Here is a 21,419-nt window from a genome sequence, read left to right as displayed (position 1 = left end):
GTTTTCCTAACACCATTTATTGCAGAGGCTGCGCTTTTCCCATTGTGTATTCTTCTCTTCTTTGTCATAAATTAATTAACCATATCTGCATGGGTTTATGTCTGGGCTATTTTGTTCCGCTGATCTATGTGTGTCTGTTTTTTATGCCAATACCATACTGTTTCAATTATTATAGCTTCGTAATATAATTTGAAATCAGAGAGCCTGCTGCTTCCAGCTTTGTTCTTTTTCAAGATTGCTTTGGCTATTTCGGGTTTTGTCTGTGAATCCATATAAATTTGGGGATTATTCCATCTCTTTGAAAATTGACGATGGAATTTTGATAGGGATTGTATTGAATCTGTAGATTACTTTGGGTAGTATGGTTTTTAACAATATTGAATTCTTCCAATCTATGAGCACAGAATATCTTTCTGTTTATTTGTGTCTTCAGTTACTGTCACCATGTCTTATAATTTTCAGTGTACAGGTTTTTCACCTCCTTGATTAAATTTAATCCTAGGTAATTTTTGATGCAATTATAAATGGGATTGTTTTCTTAATTTCTCTTTCTAACAATTCACTATTAGTATATAGAAATGCAACTGATTTTTGTGTATTGGTTTTGTGTCCTGCGACTTTACCGAATTCATTTATTCTAACAGTTTTTGATGGAGTCTTTAGGATTTTTCTATATATAATATCATGTCACCTGCAAAGAGTGATGGTTTTACTTCGTCCTTTCCACTTTCGATGCCATCATTTTTCTTGCCTAACCGTTCTGTCTAGGACTTCAATACTGTGTCAAATAAAAGTGGTAAGAGTGGGCATCCTTGTCTTTTTCCTGATCTTAGAGGAAATGCCGTCAGCTTTTCACTGTTGAGTATAATGTTAGCTGTGGGTTTGTCATATCTGGTCTTTATTATGTTGAGGTACCTTTCCTCTGTACCTTCTTTGTTGAGAGTTTTTATCATAAATGGATGTTGAATTTTGTCAGATGCTTTTTCTACATCCCTTGAGATGATCATAAGATTTATATCCTTCATTTTGATAATGGGGTATAACATATTGATTTGTGGGTGTTGAACCATCCTTGTATCCTTGGGATAAATCCCACTTGATTGTGGTGTGTGATATGTATTATTGAATTTGCTCTTCTAACATTTTGTTGAGGATTTTGGCATCTATGTTCATTAGGGGTTTTTGGTTTATATATTTTTTTTGTGGTGTCCTTCTTTAGTTTTGGTATCAGGGCAGTGCTGACCTTATAAAATGAGTGTGGGAGAGTTTCTTCCTTTTCTATTTTCTGAGAGATTTTAAGAAGGATTGGTGTTAATTTTTCTTTGAATGCTTGGTACATTGCACCAATGAAGCCATCTGGTCTTGGACTTTTATTTGTTGGGAAATTTTTTATTACTGATTCAATCTCCTTACTGGTAATCGGTCTGTTCAGATTTCCTACTTCATCATTATTCACTCTTGTAGATTGTTTGTTTCTGAAAATGTGTCCATTTCTTCCGGGTTGCCCAATTTGTTGGCATGAAATTGTTCATAGTGGTTTCTTATGAGCCTTTGTATTTCTGTGGTATCAGTTGTAACATTTCTTTCATTTCTCATTTTCAGTCCTCTCCCTGTTTTTCTTGGTGAGTCCAGCTAAAGGCTTGTCAATTTTGTTTATCTTTTCAAAGACCAGCTCTTAATTTCATTTATCTTCTTTATTAACCTTTTAGTCTCTATTTCATTTATTTCTGCTCTAATCTTTGTTATTTCCTTTGGTCTACTAACTTGGGGCTTTGGGCTTCATTTGTTCTTCTTTATGTCCTTTGTCCTTTGATTGTAATAACAGCCCTCTGAAGGACTATCACAAACAATATCATTTTAGAGGGTTGCACCAATTAAAGGATATTCTCATAAAAAACGAAAGAGAAAACTGAAACACAGGCAAGTTAAATTACTTACTCAAGGTCACAAAGCTAAGGAGTGGTGGTCAAACTCTGAAATTCAGAATGCATACTCAGCCACTGCAGCGTATGTTGGAAAACACAGTAGGGCAAAAAGGAACAAAAACTAACTCTCCTTGGCAGAGTTTCGAGAAAAGGGATGGGATGTTCAGAAAAGAGAAGGGATATCTGAGCTATGACTTGAAATATGAGCAAGATTTGACACACCAGGTGGGGAAAAATGAGAAGGACATCCAGAGTTATGGTGAAAGTGTGGGGTAAATGTGGGGGCATAACAGAAGATGTGACAGGTGCCAGATTGGATGAGGCTTCTGTGTGCCCTGTGTTCATGCATTTTGACTTTGTGCTGTAGGGAGGTGGTGGGGAGCAGCTGAAGCATTTCAAGTCTGCAGAGTGATATCATGTTTGTATTTGAGAAAGCTAAAGCAAGAAAGGGAAACCAGAGCATGTCAAGAAGAGCCCTGAAAAAAAGTTGGGTATGACCTTCTCTGGTACTTCATAATTCAAATATGAAAATCTTATGGAAAGGTGATAGAGCTTGACAACTCAACATTTATCAGATCTGTTGAGCAGTGGAGAATGGGAGAGTACAAAGCATGTAGAAGCCAGTGTTATGCTCTTCCCAAATAAACCAAGCAAACTAGTATCTAAGTATAGTCCTGATAAGGCCAATGTTTGACAGCTTTTTCCTCTGTAGCCAAGTGAATACGCTTAAGGCAGATCACTTTTCCATTTGGTTTTACCTGATCCCCAACCCCTGTAACTAAGATACTGCCTTCTTGAAACTGAACCACAGAAATAATTTGGGGGGGCACCTGGGTGGCCCAGTCGGTTAAGCAACTGCCTTTGGCTCAGGTCATGATCCCGGGGTCCTGGGATCGAGCCCCACATCGGGCTCCCTGCTCGGCGGGAAGCCTGCTTCTCCCTCTCCCACTCCCCCGACTTGTGTTTCCTCTCTCACTGTGTCTCTCTGTCAAATAAATAAATAAAATGTTTTAAAAAATAAAAAATAAAAAAAATAATAATTTGGGAAAGAATAACAATTTGAATTCCTCCCCCTGACCCCAACCCCCCACCCATGTCAGTAGGGGAAGGAGGATGGTGGAATGCAGAATTAGGTAAAACCACTGACCATAAGACTGGGTTTGAGCCCTAGCTCAGCAGCTTACTAGCTCTTTGGATAATTGAACTTACTTTGATGAGCTTCAGCTTACTCCTCCGTAAAAAGGGAATGATAATTTCTACCTCAGAGAGCTGTTATGAATTAATAATGTATATAACATGCCTGGTACATCATAGGCATTCAGTAACCAGTAGATATTTATTAATTAAATTAAATTAGTGTTTATTAATTTAAAAACTCTGACTTCATTGACAACTTTACAGATGAGATTCTGAGGTGCTGAAGAAATATCCTGACTACCCATAGAAGCGCTAGATATATCCTATTTAAATAGTTAATGTTGCCTGGGTCCCCAGGTGACTCATGTTCTTTGATAACCATTTCGCTGAGGGTAATGAAACAGCTTGTATTGGTGCTAAAAAGGAAAGACACAGAATTTTAATGTCAATGTCAGGGTGACACGGTCTGACAAAACCTACAAAAATGAATGAGATAGGCCAGAAGGGCTCCATTCTTCCTCCAGATGCGGAAAAAAAATGCCATTTAATTGGAGAGAGTATTACACATACAGGCAAAAGGACAACAGAAAGCAAGAATTAATAAATGGGGGGAACAAGCTTAGCGGGGTCATTACTGCTAAAAAAAAAAGTGAGGACTTATTACTCATAATCAGCTCAGCATCACTATGCAGTTGTCAGCATCATCTTTTGTCAGGTGTTTGAAGAACTTTTTCTTAAACGTTTGCTTCCCTTGGATGACTGAAGAGGGAGCAGAGTTTTGGTCAATCCTCCATTGTATTTCCAGCTTGCCAGGATTGTTAAGAGATAGAATGTCTTGTCGCATTGTTCCTCAGTATGGACTTGCTCACGCAGCCTTTGTTAAAACATGGGAAGGAACAGTGCTGTGCTGTGAATCGTACAAACAGGAGGAGTTGAGATTGACTTTGTTGTAGAGATGTTTACTCAACCATTGAGTCCATCTCACTAAAGGCCGGATTCTTTCCCTATCTCTTTGTTTATTTATTTAGTCTAGTAACTTTTATTTTTCTTTCCACTGGGGAGGGAAAAATTGCTTTGGAATCCCAATTATAAAGATATAGTCTTCATATTTGATGGTCCACACAAGAAATATGGTGCTAGAAATAAATGAATGTTAGTTAATAATCAGCATGTTCTCCCAGTGTGTCACTTTAGCACTTGTAGTTTTTGCCCTAGCTCTCCCTTTCATTTTTTTTTTAAAGATTTTATTTATTTATTTGAGAGAGAGAGAGATCGCAAGAGAGAGAATGAGCGGGAAGGAAAGGGAGAAGCAAACTCCCACTGAGCAGGGAGCCCGATGCGGGGCTTGATCCCAGGACCTTGGGATCATGACCTGAACCAAAGGCAGACGCCCAACCAACTGAGCCACCCAGGTGCCCCCTCCCTTTGATTTTTTTTAAATTTGCCTTTACTTGTTAAAATGTTAAAAGTATATTCTAAAGAGTAGCAATCAGAGTAATAACACAGCATCTAAAAACAAGATGCAGTACGGTGGTATTAATAATATTAATGGTAGCTTGCAGTTAAGAAGGGCCATGAGTTATGTTTTAAGCTTTGTGGTCATTATTTATCCCCCTGCCCCAACACACACACACACATACACACACACACATACACATGGACTCATTCGCTTGCAAACTCCATACTTTGAAGAATATTTCACAGGTGAGCAACTGAGTCTCGGAAATGTTAAGACTTACCCAAGACCAAATAGCCAGAAAGCAGTGGATCCAGGAGTGGGGCTCTTCAGGGGCCTTTCTTTTGCAGTTCACAGGGACCCACTGAAGCACTATGCTCCTGCGTTGGTGGAGGCACCTTGTCTCATTCATCTTTGTACCCAGCTCCTAGCACAGAACAGAATGGAACAAGGGGGTGACGCAACTAGTACTGTATTTTCGGAAGATAAATCTGGCAAGAATGAGTGGGATGAAAAGAACAGGAAAAGCTGGTGGCGTGGAGAGCAGTTGAGATGTTATTTTAATAATAAAGACCATTAACAAGATTAGGCCTGAGGGAGAAGCATTGAGAATAGAAGTGAAGCAGAGCATGTGGAAGAGATTTAGCTTGGGGGCGCCTGGGCGGCTCAGATTGTTAAGGGTCGGCCTTCGGCTCAGGTCATGATCCCAGGGTCCTGGGATCGAGTCCCGCATCGGACTCCCTGCTCCTTGGGAGCCTGTTTCTCTCTCTGCTTCTCTCTCTCTCTCTCTCTCTCTCTCCCTCTCTCCCCGCCCCTCTGTCTCTCATGAATAAATAAATAAAATCTTTAAAAAAAAAGAGAGATTTAGCTTGGAGGAGGCCACGTGGCTTGATGACCGTGCGCAGGCAGTGAAGAGTACCAGGTCTTTGGATAAGTATCCGATCATATAGCAAATATTTCTTGAGCATCACCTTTGTGCCAGGAACTATTCTAGAGGCTGGGGATACAACAGTGATTAGGCAAAGGAGGATTTTGCTCTCATGGACCTTATATTCTCATTGGAGGATATATTGGTCAGTGTTCTCCAAAGAATCCCACTGTATCCCACCATATTATATATCATATGTATATATATTTGTATATATTATATATATTTATAGATCTATATATATATATAGTATATGAGAGAGAGGTTTCAAGCCATTGATTTTTCAAGAAATTGGCTATGTGATTATAGGGCGGGCAAGTCAGGAATCTGTAGGGCAGGCCTACAGGCCAGGAACTCGAGCAGAATCTGATGCTGCCAACTGGAGGCAGAATTTCTGCTTCCTCAGGAAAACTCAGTTTTGTTTTTATGGCCTTTACCTGATTGGATAAGGCCCACCTAGATTGTTTAGAATAATCTCCTTTATTTAAAGTCAACTGATTGTAGATGTTAACCAGATCTATGACATTCCCCTAGATTAGGGTTTGATTGAATGCCTGGGCTCTATAGCCTAGCTAAGGTGACCCACAAAACTTACCATCACAGAGACGTCAGAATGACCAGCACAGAGAGGAATGACCTGGGGTGTTCGAGAACAATTACCAGCTTTTGTGGCTTGGAGACTCTGAGAAGACCTCTCTGCATGAGTAGGTGTATCTCCAGCTTACAAATGGGGTACCTGAGGCTTGGGGATAGTAAGAGACTTACTGAAGCTCAGACAGCTGCCGACTGCCCTCCTGTTATTCTGACACCAGCACGTGTGCGGGAGACCCAGCAGAGGCTGCCTCCCCAGAACAGTCAGAAGGATCATGATGTTCGACATTTTTCCCCGGAGGAACGCCATTTGGTGAGCAAGTTTGGATTTAGAGCTTGCTCCCTGAATGCAGAGCCTGAACATAGGGAGGTCCGTACTGCTTTGGGCGGGGGGGGGGGGGGGGGGGGGAGGGGGGGGGCTGCCCGGGGGGGGGGGGGGGGGGGGTGGGGGGGGGGGCGGGGTGGCTTCATCCCACTTTAGTGCCCCCCTCACTTCTGTCAGTGCCCAGCTCAGGGCTCTGGTGCCAGTCGATCATTCTGCCCAGAACACCCTCCTTCTCTACTCCCTTTCATGCGGATAATGAACATCCATGCATGTGGCCCTTGAGTGTTTGCTTTGGGACTTTATCAGAAAGATCTTCCCTGAGTACCGAAATGAGATAAATCTCCCAGTTAGAAGCCTCCCCAAACTCCGTGTTCTTCTAATGTGGTACTTAGCACTGTTGTCATTAAGTCGTCTATTTCTGTTATTTTATTAACATCTGCTCCTCCTATTGCACTCCCAAAGGGAAGGAGCCAAATCGCTACCATGCTGATTCCCAGTGTTGAGCCCGATCCTTGGCGTTGATTACTTGTTAGATGAATGTATGGAGAGACGAACGAATGAGTGTGATATGTAGCTTCCAAGGAATAAATCTGCAGGCATTCCAGAGGATCATATGGGAACATGATGACACGTGCAGGTTGCTACTCTACTCTCCTGTTCCAGTTGCCAGTCTAATCCGATCCAGCATGCATACGGCTAACCCCAGCCTCAGCACGTGGGTTTCTCCTCAGTTTCCATTTAAAGCTGGCCCTTGGGCGCCTGGGTGGCTCAGTCATTAAGCGTCTGCCTTTGGCTCAGGTCATGATCCCAGGGTCCTGGGATCGAGCCCCGCATCGGGCTCCCTGCTCGGCGGGAAGCCTGCTTCTCCCTCTCCCACTCCCCCTGCTTGTATTCCCTCTCTCGCTGTGTCTCCCTCTGTCAAATAAATAAATAAAATCTTTAAAAAAACTTTTTTAATTAAAAAATTTTTAAAAAAATAGGGGCACCTGGGTGGCTCAGTTGGTTAAGCGACTGCCTTCGGCTCAGGTCATGATCCTGGAGTCCTGGGATCGAGTCCCACATCGGGCTCCCTGCTCAGCAGGGAGCCTGCTTCTCCCTCTGACCCTCCCCCCTCTCATGCTCTCTCTCCCTCTCATTCTCTTTCTCAAATAAATAAATAAAATCTTTAAAAAAAAAAATTTTTTTTTTAAATAAAAGCTGGCCCTTCCCGCCCTCTTCCCTGATTTAGGGGTCCCTCTGAAGCATCTGAGCTGAAAGCCCCCTATCACAAAGAAAACGGTTGGAACTGTTAGAACAAAAGAAGGCAAAGGTGAGAGACAGAGAGTAAACGTATTCCAGGAATAGTGCCGCACTGAGGACAAGGTCAGGCATGGACGGGATGTCCTGCGAAGCCCTCATACTTCAGGCCAACCCTTCCCTCTCTTCTTGCCCCAGGCAGGAAGTTCTCTCTGCTTCTGCCTGTGGTCGGGAGTCTTGCAAGTGAGAAGAAAAGCTTCTGACTCCAGCAGCCCCTGATGATCTCTTGGGCCCCTGAGAGCCACATTGAGTGAAAGGTCAGTTAGGAGGGCCCCCTCCTGCCCCTCCTGAGCGCCCCGCTTCTCCTGGCGCAGGGAAGGCTCGCGGGCCCGGCGCACAAGAGCGGCAGGGGCGTTGAGCACGTCAGCTGTACACACAGTAAAGGGTACAGGGCCGTTCACTCTGGCTTCTGCTTCGGCAGCCAGCGGTCATCACAACGTAGAATGGCATCTGTGTCGTTAAATGCTTCCAGGAGCGCTTCCGCCCTTCTGTGTGAGCGCCCAAATATTAATGGAAGCAGGCCTTTATTTTGCAGTTGTCTTCTGACTGGGGGAAAGAAGCTTTGGATTTATTTGCAAGTAGTCTCTCTCGAGTTATATCCTCAAAGGTCTGTGCAGGCCTCCCCACTTACATTCTTTCCTGCTAAGTGTTCTTCCTATTGAGAAAGAGAATAATCTCTCTGTGTCTACATTCTCTACGTTTTCTGAAACTTGGAAGACTTAGTTGTGAATCACAGAGGACAGTCCTGGGATCCAGACAAAGTGTGACTGTATCAGCACAGGGTATAAGAGGAAGCTCACTGGCCCAGGAGCTAGGAGATGGAGGTTTGAGTCTTGGCTCTGTCTCTGAGCAGTCGAGTGACCTTGGACAAGTCTCTGGGCTGTGGTGGACTAGGTTGTTCTCTGCAGTTACCGCCACTCTAAGATGTATGGTTCTCATTGCAGGCATCTTTTCCACAAGTCCTGTGTTGACCCCTGGCTTCTAGACCATCGCACCTGTCCCATGTGCAAGATGAACATTCTTAAAGCCCTAGGGATCCCGGTAAGCACAGCCCAGCCTACAGCATCGTAATGTGTGTCTTTCTGCATTACTCCCAAAGCAGGGAGAAAACAGCACACGTGGATTTTCTCTGACCCTTCACCTGCACAGCAGGGGTGTCATCCGATGAGGCCCCCGAGAGAACGCCCAGGTCCGAAAACATTTCTCCTCTCACTTTCAGCCGGGGAGCATCACAACCCTCTCACCACATTCATGCCTGTGACCCGAGATGCTGCTTCTGCAGCTTGTAAGCTTCTCATCTGGGTCCCAGGGTGTGAGCGCAGGCAGGCCATAGCAGAGACTGGATGGCCCAGTTGCCCATTGCTCGCCTCCTGTACATTTCTCCTGCGCTGTCTGCAAGGACATCTGCATGCCACGCTTGCTGAGGCTGCCTTACGCCTAGCTTTCCCGGGAAAGAAACTCTTCTCAACAAGGGGAGGCAAAGCCAGCCACTGGGAATCTGGCCCAGAGCCCCTCCTCAACTCAGGTCTCCACAGAGACCTCGAGTGAACAGGCAAGCAGAGCCAGAGCCCCTTAATTCTAGCACTGCCATCCCGCCTGGTGCCTTCAGTTATGTGTTTATAAAATTCAGTCTCTCCCCCATTGCAAAGTGAACCCCGCCAGCTGGCTGGCTCGCTGCTCCAGGGAAGGACTTTCCCAGGACCATATTAACGCGAAGCCCACAAGCTGGTGGTTGGTGAGAAACCAGCTGCTGCGGGGAGGGCAGGAAGCAAGCCAGGCCACCAAATCCGAGGGCTGCGCAGAGAAGTGAGAAAAACACGGGCACTGTCTAAAACCAGCTAGACAAACAGGATGCAGAGCCCAGCCTCCTCCCTGTCCCCTTCACTCTGCTGCAGCCTCTCTGTTGTCACTTCTCCCTACTAATGGCAGAGAATAAAGAGAATGTTAATGGTCCCAAGATACCACTGAAGAAGAAAGGACCAGATAGCAAAGGTTTCCTTTCATGCCAAAGGGCTAATTATCCTGGGACTATCAGAGTGCCTCTGTTGGAGAGGGCACACCTGAAGCATTCTGAGGTCATGCATTGACTGAATTTTCTACCCTGTACCAGCTGCGTCCACGCCAGCTGTATGCTGTTTTTCATGGTTGATACACCAAACACAGATCAGCTCATGTGACTGTCGCTTTGAGCTAGATTTTATAAAGGCAAAGCATTAAATTTTCAGACCAGAGTTGTAAATGCATAATGCATTCAAGGTGAAAATCAATTACAGTGAACATGAAATTATTAGTAAGAACCCAACCTCTCTACCAGATATTGGGAGCTTAGAAAATTGAACTCAGGGTGTGCACTTTTCACATTTCTGGCTGCAACTGATTCATACGGGGGTGGGGAGACATGTAGGTACGTGTGTACCTGCATATGTGTATGTTGTCTTTAGTCTCCAACATCTTTAGAATACTTACAATGAAAGGTAGACAGTCACATTTTTCGACCCAGTTCCTGTTCCTCAGGATATTCTCGAAGCTCCTGAATATCAATCCCAGTGCTTCTTGGTCAGGACAGTGAAATCAAACCACCCCTGGTAGTTAAATTTTGTACTAAATAACATTTGAGGGCGCCTGGGTGGCTCAGTTGGTTAAGTGACTGCCTTCGGCTCAGGTCATGATCCTGGAGTCATCCCAGGATCAAGTCCCACATCGGGCTCCCTGCTCAGCAGGGAGTCTGCTTCTCCCTCTGACCCTCCCCCCTCTCATGTGCTCTCTCTCTCTCATTCTCTCTCTCAAATAAATAAAATCTTTTTAAAAAATAAATAAATAAATAACATTTGACTTCAGACTTTTCCAGAGGACGTATGACTTCTCCAGGAGCTATTGAGAATGAGTTGAGAATACAGATACTGTTTTAAAAAACAGAATTATTGGGTGGCCTTTGGGCTTATTTCCAAAATTAATAGCATTTTCACTTTTAGCGGTTGGGCATTTTGTTCATGGTTCCATGCCCACCAAGTATGGAAGATAGGATTTTACTTAGCACACTTGACTTCCAGAAAAATAAACATGGGTAGCATCTTTGGGATTTGACCAAGGATTCATAAAGGCCAGCTGAACGGGAACATGACACGTATCTGAGCTCGACCCGGAGAACAGAACATCCTCCAGGAAGAAGAAGGCATGTGTGCTACTTCTCAGGAAGTACCAAGGCAACTGACTAGACTCTTGCCTCCCCAAGGCTTTTCTGGTTTTGTTCTAGAGGATGATACTGAAGTCTGGATCTGGGAGGAATTTGGGATGTTGTTCCACTCCATATTTCACCATTAGGTAGCACCATGCCTAAACTATACCAAAAAGGTGATTTTTTTTTTGGCATTCATATAACTTTCCATGTCACTGGACAAGCTCACAGCCTTCTCAATTAGTAAATACTTCCTATAGCTAACTGAAAGCCTTTGTATGCTGCTTACAGAGATTGTTTTATAATTTTTCTAAATTCCTTGTATTCCATTCTTAAGGAAAATTGAAAAGAGCTTGTCAGTCTCTAACAATTAGTGCCTGTCGGTGCTTACCTCTGTTTCCCTTTCATATGCCAAGTTCTCAATAAACGTCAGTGGCATTGTTGAACTTCAGAGTCTGAAGGCTGCCAGTCACAGAATCATATTTATGAAATTCACTCTGGTCCTCCTTTGAACACTGCCCGCTCACCAAGGCCTCGGTTGTAATCTTGGTCAACTAAATTGTCCAGATACAGGTGGAAGGTTTTCTTGGCTCGGTTTTGGTTTTGGTTTTGGTTGTCTTTAACTGAGCATCCATGTGTGCCCTTGTGCTCTAAGGCAAATCCATGTAAGTTGAAAGCTGGAAGCTGAAGCAAACACCTTCTCCTATCACTGTTGTCCTGGTACGAATAGCATGATAGTTATTGAACAGAAATCCAACGTAGCTGGGGTATTCCCAACTTCCTGACTATTTAGAGATTGGTTTATTTGAGGAGTTTCCCCATGCTCACCTGAATTTGAGTACCTATGCCGTATTCACTTGCAGATGGTATTTGACATCTCTGCTAAACATTTCTCTTAGAGGTCTATAAATTAGATTTCTTTCAAAATATTCTTTTATTTGATGAGCCACGTAGAGTGGATATAAATTGGGAGTTTCTCTAAGTTGTGGTCTATTAAATGTTATACCGAAGCCAAATTATTCATGTGTGCCACCATTAACAGTCTCATTGAGCTAATTAGCTCTTTCTGTCTTTCCCTCCTGTTAAAGATATAATACTGTTCCTACTAGTCCACAAAGTAAAAGAGAATACTCTGCCTTGAAATTAATAACTTTTTTTAAAAAAAAGAAAAGAGATAAAACAAAGGAACGATATCAACAAGCAAAGTCAACATTTTGAAAAATAAGTCAGTTGTTATCGCATCTGTGACTGCATTCAGATGCTTAGGGATGAAAGACCAACCAGCACGGTATTCTCATCATGAAATCTTTTCTTTCCTGACACCCCACACACAATTGGTTTTGCTTTTAAGTGTTTTTATATACTGTAGGGGAAGAAAAAAACATGTTTTTCCCCTTCTACCCTCCTAGGTTCTCTGACTGGGGTCCTGGAAATGAGACTGGCCAAAGATTACTAAAGCAACCAGACATTTATTCACATGTGCATTGCCCATGCACATGGGAGTGTGTAGGGATGAGTAACTCAAAGGGGTGGTCAGAACTTGGACATACAGAGCATCTTCACAAAAGAACAAATTTCTAGAGAAGCGACAAGACAAAGGAAAAGGACCTTGAGTTTCTAGGGCAGCAAATTGTGGGAAAGTACATATATGAGGGAAACTAATGGCAGATAAGGGCATGGTAGTAAGGTGTGTTATTACAGATCCATTTTGGCGTCAACTCACAGACTCTGTTAATAAGAATGTTCTCTTCCTGGTACAATGAGGGAGGCCACCTTTACAAATTTATGCCCTACTTTTAGGCAGATGGGAGGAAGGCAGATAACATGTCTTTTTCTGCTTCTTCTCGACTGTGTTTAACTCAAAATAATCGTTATGCCAGCAGCACACTTTGGGGTGGCATATTCTGCTACCCTTGAATAGCATACCTTACCTCCGCACAGAACTTGACAGTTTTTTAAAAACACTTTCTCAAATCCTCCCTTCATTGATCTAGGGCAAATACTAACATTCCCAGCTTCTCATAGTAGTGAACTGAAACTCAGATAAAATATTCAAATTGAGGGGCGCCTGGGTGGCTCAGTCGTTAAGCGTCGGCCTTCGGCTCAGGTCATGATCCCGGGGTCCTGGGATCGAGCCCCGCATCGGGCTCCCTGCTCGGCGGGAAGCCCGCTTCTCCCTCTCCCACTCCCCCTGCTCGTGTTCCCTCTCTCGCTGTGTCTTTTTCTCTGTCAAATAAATAAATAAAATCTTTTTTAAAAAATATTCAAATTGATATTTACTGAGCACCTGGTAATTGACAGACACTGTATGAGGGCTTGGAATTTAAGATCAATATAATGTAGTGACTTCACTTTAAAAAGCTCGTGTCTCATTTATATGTGGAATCTAAAAACTGAGCTCATAGAAACGGAGAACAGACTGGTGGTTGCCAGAGGCCGGGGGTTGTGGTGGGGGTGAAGTGGGTGAAGGTGGTCAAATTTTAAGATAAATAAATCCTGGGGATATAAGGCACAGCATGGTAACAATCCTATATTGTATATTTGAAAGTTGCTAAGAGAGTAGATCTTAAAATTTCTCATCACAGGAACAAACTTGTAACTATATGGGGTAATGGAGATTGACTAAACTTATGTGTTAATCATTTTCCAGTATATATGTGTGTATCAAATCATCCTGTTGTCTAAACTACCACAGTGTTATATGTCGATTATATCTGAACAAAACTGGGGGGAAAGAAAGCTTGTGGACTAGTAGAGTGAGACAAAGACAAGCATAATTACAAATAAACCATAACAGAGAGAAAAATGCCTACAGTGTCACAGTATCAAAGATGCTACCTGGGAGGGAACACTACTTAGAAAAGGTGACATTTGGGGGGCGCTGGGTGGCTCAGTTGGTTGAGCGACTGCCTTCAGCTCAGGTCATGATCGCAGGGTTCTGGGATCGAGTCCCACATCGGGCTCCCCCTGCTCTGTGGGGAGCCTGCTTCTCCCTCTCCCTCTGTTGCTCCCCCTGCTTGTGTGCTCTCCCTCCCTCTCTCTCTCTCTCTCTCTCTGTCAAATAAATAAAATCTTTAAAAAAAAAGAAAAAGAAAAGAAAAGGTGACATTTGGCCTGGGAATTGAAGGATGGTTAGAAATTCACCACAGTTAGTTGGAGACCTGCGGATAAGAAAGGGGGTGGGGGTGACTGGGGCTGAGCAGAGGAACAGCATAAGCTGAAGCACTGAGATAGCGAATATAGGGTCTGTGTTTTCCAAAGGCTGAGGTGAGGCCAGAAAAGCTGGCTGGGGTGAGAGTGTAGAGACCTTGTTTTGCCCCACTAAGGAGGTTATAATTCATTAAGAGAAAAGAAGAACATATCTTTTTTTGGTTTTTTTTTTAACATTTTATTTATCTATTTGAGAGAGAGAAAGCATGAAAGGGGGGAGGGTCAGAGGGAGAAACCAATTCCCCGCTAAGCAGGGAGCCCAACGCGGGACTCGATCCTGGGACTCGATCCCGGGACTCCAGGATCATGACCTGAGCCGAAGACAGAGGCTTAACCAACTGAGTCACTCAGGGCCCCACTTTTTTTGTTGTTTTTTTTTTTAAAGAGTGCTCTGGTGAGAAACTAGAGAATGGAATGTACCAGGGAAGAAACTGTAAGGAAATAGGGAGGCTAGTAATGAGGAGAGAAAATTCGTAACATACCTGCTCATGTCCAGTGTTAACGATCTCTAAGTTTAGTAAATATGGTGGGTTGGTCATTCAGACTTTTGATAACTTGAGTTTCAGTGAATTGGCTCACTTCCAATAGAGATGAAGAAGGTGAAACAAAGAGAAAATACAGAAAAAGAAGAAATGAGCTGAATTTGAGCTTTTTTATGAGACTGATGGACATTTCCAACTGACTGCTGGAAACACAAGTGTGGAGTTCGGGAGACTGGGTTAAGAGTGGAAAGTGAGGACGAGAGCGCCCCCCCCCCCCGCCGCCGCCCCTGCTTTGGGTTTCTTGCTTTGTGCCCCCAGTGAGTCCATGAGTTACAGATTTTCCCTTTGGGCGAACTTTGAGCTCCGTGTAGTCATTGTGATGTTAATTCAGTCAGTGCCAATCCAGAATTTTCCTCACCTGATCCTACCTGCCCTGATCTGCACCCATTGAGAGTGCAAAACCACGTAACTACCATCACTCAAGGCAATGTTGATGGTTAGATCAAGCAAAAAAAAACTTTAATTCATAGCTGTTCTTAAGATTTCTCAAGACCGTATCTCTGCAACACCATCTTTTTAAAATAATTTTGGAGGCATAACAACTGACATTTTAAAAGCTGTTTGCGGAAGACATATAAATATACTCAATATAATTTCAAACGGCAGAACTAAGACCAAAGAGGAAAACTTGCAAAGGGTAAGATTTTGCCCAATGATAGAATAATCTAACAGAGCTAGCCAACACAGGCTCCCTTGCAAAGCAGAGAGCTCCCCATTTTTATGTTATTCAAGTGAGGCTGTCAGAGATTTGAGGATAAGGGCCTGGAGGGAGGGGAAGTCTTGCGATGAGTGGATCGTTAAACTAGATGGCATCAGCATCTAGTTTTAGGATTCTAAAATTTTCATTTAGAGGACTTGACAAATGCATGATCAATTTGCATGTTAAGTAAATAGGTTATTTTTTACAGCTGGCTTTGGCTCATGTTTAACCACCACAACAAAAATAGCCTCACCCTGTGCTTTTGTGTTTATCTCTACTAAACAGCTCACCATGAGTCAGAGTCTGTCCCATCCCTACTCTCATGTCATCAGTGCGTTTGCAAACAATGCATGGGTCTTTGGGGCTCATTATCTGCTGTCAGCTACTTCCTGTATGAGGAGCAAACACTATATATAAGGAAGGGCTATCATTATAAATAAATGCCATGTCCCCCCCCCCAAGTATTATATTAATATATGTATATTGCTTCTCCCGGAATTAAAATGTTATATCTAGATGTGAATGGAACCCTTGAAAAGGAAATTTTAGAAGCTGTTTTATGTTAATTACAGAAACTATAATGGAAAATTTTTTTAAGTGATTCAGGAGGAAGACAGTAAAGAACTTGGTTTTCCATTGAGACAAAAGACTTAGGCTATAAACATTTCATCTCTAACTTGATGACAGACACTAAGGGCAGATCCCTTTCTGTTCATATCAGCCCAACGCCGACTGCATGGATGACTTGCCCACCGACTTCGAGGGATCTCTGGGAGGCCCGCCCACCAACCAGATCACAGGCGCGAGCGACACGACTGTAAATGAAAGTTCAGTGACTCTGGACCCTGCTGCCCGGACGGTGGGAGCCTTGCAGGTGGTCCTGGATACAGACCCCACCCCGCAGGAAGGAGAAGTCATCTTTACTACTAACAGTAAGTTCTGCTCTGCTTAGTAGCGCCATAGTCCACAGAGGACTTAGAAAAAGACACTTTTCCTCAAGAAGAAAACAAGTGAACTGAGTATATAACACTGCCAGGCTAAACAGTTGTACCCAGCAAGGCCTTTAGAAGCCCAGCGCTTTCCAAAGCCAGCAGGGCAGTCAGCAGACCTGGCTGTGCATCTTGCCTGCCCACACACGAGAGCATGTCATACCACGTGGCACCTGAAGTGGGTAGGGCGCTGGCTCTGGTGTGGTGAAGAGCAAGTGAAGAAGGCAACTGCAGGGGATGCTTAGCAGGACTGGGCTAGGGCACAACCCTGCTCACTCTGTGTGAGTGTGTGTGTGTGTGTGTGTGTGTGTGTGTGAGTGTGTGAGGGAGAGAGAGAGTGTGCGCATGGCTGTACAAGCTGGCCTGGGCTGCGTGCAGGAGGGTGCGCTCCCCTGTTGCTGCAGGTCTCAGATGTAAATGGTATTCCTTTAGGTGGGTGTTTTTACAGTCCGACCCATACCCCTGTACACGGTGACATATTAAACTATCTTCGGATTTCTTTCCCATCCTCTGCATATACTCTAACCCCAACTCTAGTTGATGGTAGTTATAAAAATATGAAATAGCTGTGTTAACATTCAAGATTGAAGCTAAAACCTAAAGCATTTGCTCTTTAGTCTTATACAGGAGAGAGAAAAGCTTTGGGAGTTCTAAGAAAACCAGCATGCAAATGAACTTCGGTTTAAGGTTTAAAGGGTGGATGGATATTGAGATGTTAAAATAAGGTGTATTAGTTCTCTTGATAGAAGTAACCTATTCACTATAGAAAATTTGGAAAAGGAGAAAAGCAGATTAAAGCCTTTGGGGCTTTTTCCTTTGAAATTGGTCTCTTTTTTACATATTTGCGATATTTGTAGAATTTGTAAAAATTATTCAGGCTGAAATGTAAAGATAGGCTTTTTTCTGATGAAGAAACTAATAGACCTTACTGTTGAAAGACTGAAACATGAAGAATAAAAAAGAATGCAAAAATCACTCAGTACCCCACCTGGAAATCATCACTCTTAACGTTTTGGTATATTTCCTGATAATCTCTTATGGGATAATTGAGACATTACCATAGGTGTTGAATGTGGAATATTATAACTGTAGAACTTCCCTAGGTCCTCAACAGAAAGTAACTTCAAGGGGCGCCTGGGTGGCTCAGTCGTTAAGTGTCTGCCTTCCGCTCAGGTCATGATCCCAGGGTCCTGGGATCGAGCCCCACATCGGGCTCTCTGCTCAGCGGGGAGCTGGCTTTTCCCTCTCCCACTCCCCCTGCTTATGTTCTCTCTCTCGCTGTCTCTCTCTCTCTCTCTCTCTCTCTCTCTCTCTCTCTCTCTCTCTCTCTGTGTGTCTGTCAAATAAATAAAATCTTTTAAAAAAAAAAGTAACTTCAAGAGGAACTTGGTGGCAAATATCTGCCCCCGCACCGTTTATTAGTTTTGGGTGGGTAAGAATTTTGACTTTGAAAACTTGACTTTTAGAGGCATTAATGACCTCAACATTGAAACAATGACCTTTAGACACTTGAAGTCCTTAAAGATGAATTCCGATCCCTTTGTTTTGAAAGCCTAGGGTGGTGCTGTCCAGTATTAATATAATGTAAGTCACATATGTCATTTGAAATTTTCTGTAGTCACAGTAAAAAACATAGGTTAAGTTCATTTTAATGATCTATTTTATTTAACCCAATATACTAAAAATATTTTGCATTCTTTCTTTTGTATTAACGCCTCAAAATCTGGTGTGTGTTTTACATTTACAGCACATGTCAGTTTGAACTAGCCGCACTGCAGGGGCTGAGGAGCTGCATGTGGCTAGTGGCCCCCATACCAAAAAGCATAGACCTAGAATCCTAGTCATTTTGGGGATAGAAGAACTTTAAAATTAATTTCTTCTATACCCTGATAAACTTCTAATTTTTGGCATGAGACAGTCGTGGCCCAGAAGAGTAAGTGGTTGATGTAGATCAGACGATAAGTTCCCTTTTCAGAGTCCAAAGACTGTCCTGTAATTTTTCCATTTCTTGACATCTTTGCTTCCCATCGGACATTTCACTGCTCACTGTCTCAGTGAAGTATATCGGAAGACCTGATAAACTTCTGTTCAAAAACACTGAAGGCTTAGTTTTTCTCAAGCCCATAAGAAGAACCCAATCAAATATGGATCATTTTCCTTGCCATAAAATATTATTTCATTTTCAAGAGAAAATGTGTCCTCTGTGAGAGTCCTTATTCTTGAAAGTTGATACGTACTTCACACATCTCCATAAAACCCAGATGCCAAATGGAAAGGCATCACTTGTGGGCTAAAATACATCCAAAAATGAAATATGGGATCATGGTCTGCACCGATATACTTCGTAATCTCGAAACCGTTTTTGCCTCAAATAGACTCAGGGTATTTAGGCCATGGCAGGCATTCAGTAGATGTGTCCAATCTAATCTTGAAGCAGGGTGCTCCTGATCAACAGAAGGAAAAATGCCAGGTCATTGTAGAGGAAGATATTGGGAACTTTGAAGAAGTAAGAGAGGTCTGAGGCCACCCCTGTGATCAGAAGATGGGGATGGTATACAGGGATATGGCTAGAGAGATCAGTCTCTTAGCACAGAAACTGAGTTTATTCTCAAACTGTTGTTCCTAGCCCATTTATTTCTGATTAGTTTTATTTATTGGGATCTAACAGAATATTCCAAACCCAGTCATTCTGATTAGGTATTGCTTATATCCCTAACCAAATGGCTATAGATTCCTTAAGGAGAAAATCCTTTGCCGTATACAAGTTTGTGAATTGCCTAGTACCCTAACTCAAATAACTAATCCTCAAATGAACAAACAGATGTGTGAATAAATGGGTGAAAAGATTCAAATTCTCATCAACGCCGTTAGAACCAGCTCAAATGCTGTCTAAAAATAACGTGGATGGAAAATTAAGTGTACCTGGCATACAATATTGCTGCGAATCACAAATAAATAACCCAGTAGAGGTTGGACCTAACTTTTCTTCACGTTATCCTTTCCCATCTCACATCTCTAGAGACCCAGGAAATTACCAGATAATGAGGAAATAACTGTAGCTATCAAATACATCACACCACTTGTGCACTGGCCCCCTTTGTAAGCCCTATGAGGGAAATGTTATCTTTATTGTCATTTTACTGATGCAGAAATGGACGCACAGAGAGATTAAAGTAACTGGCTCAAGGTCCTAGCTAGTGACAGGTGGAATTGGAATTCAAAGACTCTCTGTCTGGCTCCAGAGCCCCATGCTTAGCTACGCTATGCTCCGAGGATGAACAAGGGGAGGAAATTAACGCAGTAGCTTGCCCCCTTCTTTCATTTATTTATTCCTTTTCCCCATTTTTTCTAAATCTCAGAAAGATCAAAAATGTGTGTCGTCCCTCCTTGCATGCTCATCCCTACCTCTGCTCCTCCTGTCTGGCAAATGGTGTTGGTGTGTCGTCGATCAGATGCATGTAGAAGTCATTTCAGCACTCAAGGGGGGAGTGTAGAACAGATTGCCTTTAGAGTGAAGATGGAAAAATCTGGCATTAAAGGATCATCTCCAGTTCTCGGGAAAGGGAAAAAAAGAAAAGTGTTTATACAGCAAAGGAAACCCAAACTTGTTGCAAGTCTGACATTTGGGAGGAAGACGTGCTCATATGCATTATCTTGACTGTTTCTGATATTCTGCCTTTGACAACCTCACATGGCAGTCCCGAATGACACCTGTTTCTCCTGCACCTTAGTGCAAGGGGACATGTGCCTGAACGCACAGATGTCCCTCACCAGTCTTTACCTGCGGGCATGCCTAATTGCACCCCAGACATTGCCTTCTGACTCCCCAGGCCCAGGCTGCAAGTTTTTGGATTTGCTTCAGCCAGGAAAAAAAGTTCCTAAGGATCAAAGAAAAACACAGCTAAACAAACAGTTCTGTGTGTTGGCAGACTCCAGACAAGAGCTAGAAAAAGACACAAAAGGAGAAGACTCTATTACTCCTCCGCAGAAACATTCAGTGCCACTCCACATCCGCTCAGGGGGGTCTGAAACCTTCCCAAGGAAGCTGCCCATTTGCTTTATGAAGTCACTGCACTACCCGGCTCTTTAGCACTGTCTCTCAGTTATACCCACTTGCCACTCCTTCTACCTCTGACTAGAAAAAGCAAGCATTCAGCCCACAGCGTGGAGAGTGGAGGGTGGGAGGGGTGGAGGGAGCCAGGAGGTAGAAAGAGACATGGAAATGGGTCAAATCAAGACACCTCCAAGCTGCCCCTGTACCTTCTTGAGTACGTGCCAGAATGTGTGTGTCTGGGAGACCTGGTCTTCAGATCTCACAGAAGTTAAGTGGTACGCATGAACTATTTTGTACTCAGCCAGTTGAAATGAAATGTGGTGTGGGATTCCTCTGGGAGACTTCCTTCACTAACTTTCTATCAACTCTTATCCTTGGGGGAAGCACAGTGCATCCAGTGTATTCAGCAAATATGATGTGTGATGTGTTTAAAATGCACCTTTATTTTTGCCTCAGTGTCACGTGAAATGTACTGAGTGGGTATAATATTCTCCTCCCCTGGGTGAAAATTCCAGCAGGCCTAGGAATTTTCTGCTTCCTCCTAGGTAACTGACAGTTCTCGAAGTCCCTTCAGGTCCCAAACACAGATTTTTTGCAGGGCCCTTTTTCTTGTAATTCCCATGCCTCAAGACAGGTGGCTCCCTCGCTTACTTGTAGGGACCCCTGCCGCCCCAGTGCATGCACACAGTCCATTCCCAGCTGCTGTCTGCTCAAGTGCCCTTACCGTCTAGGCCCTTTTGGATAGGGCCCAAGCTGAGCCCAGGCCAGCTCTGGACCCTCACACATCACCTGCCCTGACACTCCTGTCTCGACCAGTAGCTGTGTCTGACCTCTGACCTCATAGAGGCCATCTGCCTCCTCTCTCTACCCTCCGGGCAGGAAAGACACCTGTGTCCACAGTCTGCTTTAGCCTTGCAAAGACTGAAGTCAGTTCTCTCTGAGTCCCACCTACAAGAACACAGTTCAGAATCCCCTCCAGGGTGCCCTGATAGTAACCCTTCACTGGGCTTGGGTGTGGGAGGTAGTCCCCCCCACACCCCTTTTGCTAGAGGGGTAGGATTTAGCAGCACCGTAGTCTCTCCTCAGACAAT

General features: G+C 43.6%; 1 protein-coding gene across 3 annotated transcripts in view; it reads left to right on the top strand.

Moving 5' to 3' along the window:
- RNF150 (ring finger protein 150) overlaps positions 1–21,419 on the top strand; it is a 292,313-nt gene that overhangs the window by 198,756 nt on the left and 72,138 nt on the right. For all 3 annotated transcript variants that reach the window (XM_073892286.1, XM_073892285.1, XM_025874236.2), the window contains exons 5-6: positions 8,603–8,699; positions 16,007–16,217. In XM_073892286.1, the coding sequence (XP_073748387.1) occupies positions 8,603–8,699; positions 16,007–16,217 (308 nt within the window). The remainder of the gene's footprint in view (positions 1–8,602; positions 8,700–16,006; positions 16,218–21,419) is intronic.

Source organism: Callorhinus ursinus, unplaced genomic scaffold (assembly GCF_003265705.2).
Source record: "Callorhinus ursinus isolate GAN/ISIS: 27379988/994484 unplaced genomic scaffold, GSC_fseal_2.0 scaffold4, whole genome shotgun sequence".
NCBI classification, from domain to species: domain Eukaryota; kingdom Metazoa; phylum Chordata; class Mammalia; order Carnivora; family Otariidae; genus Callorhinus; species Callorhinus ursinus.
Note: the sequence above shows the minus strand (reverse complement) of the source record. Positions and strands in the feature narration are given on the sequence as shown.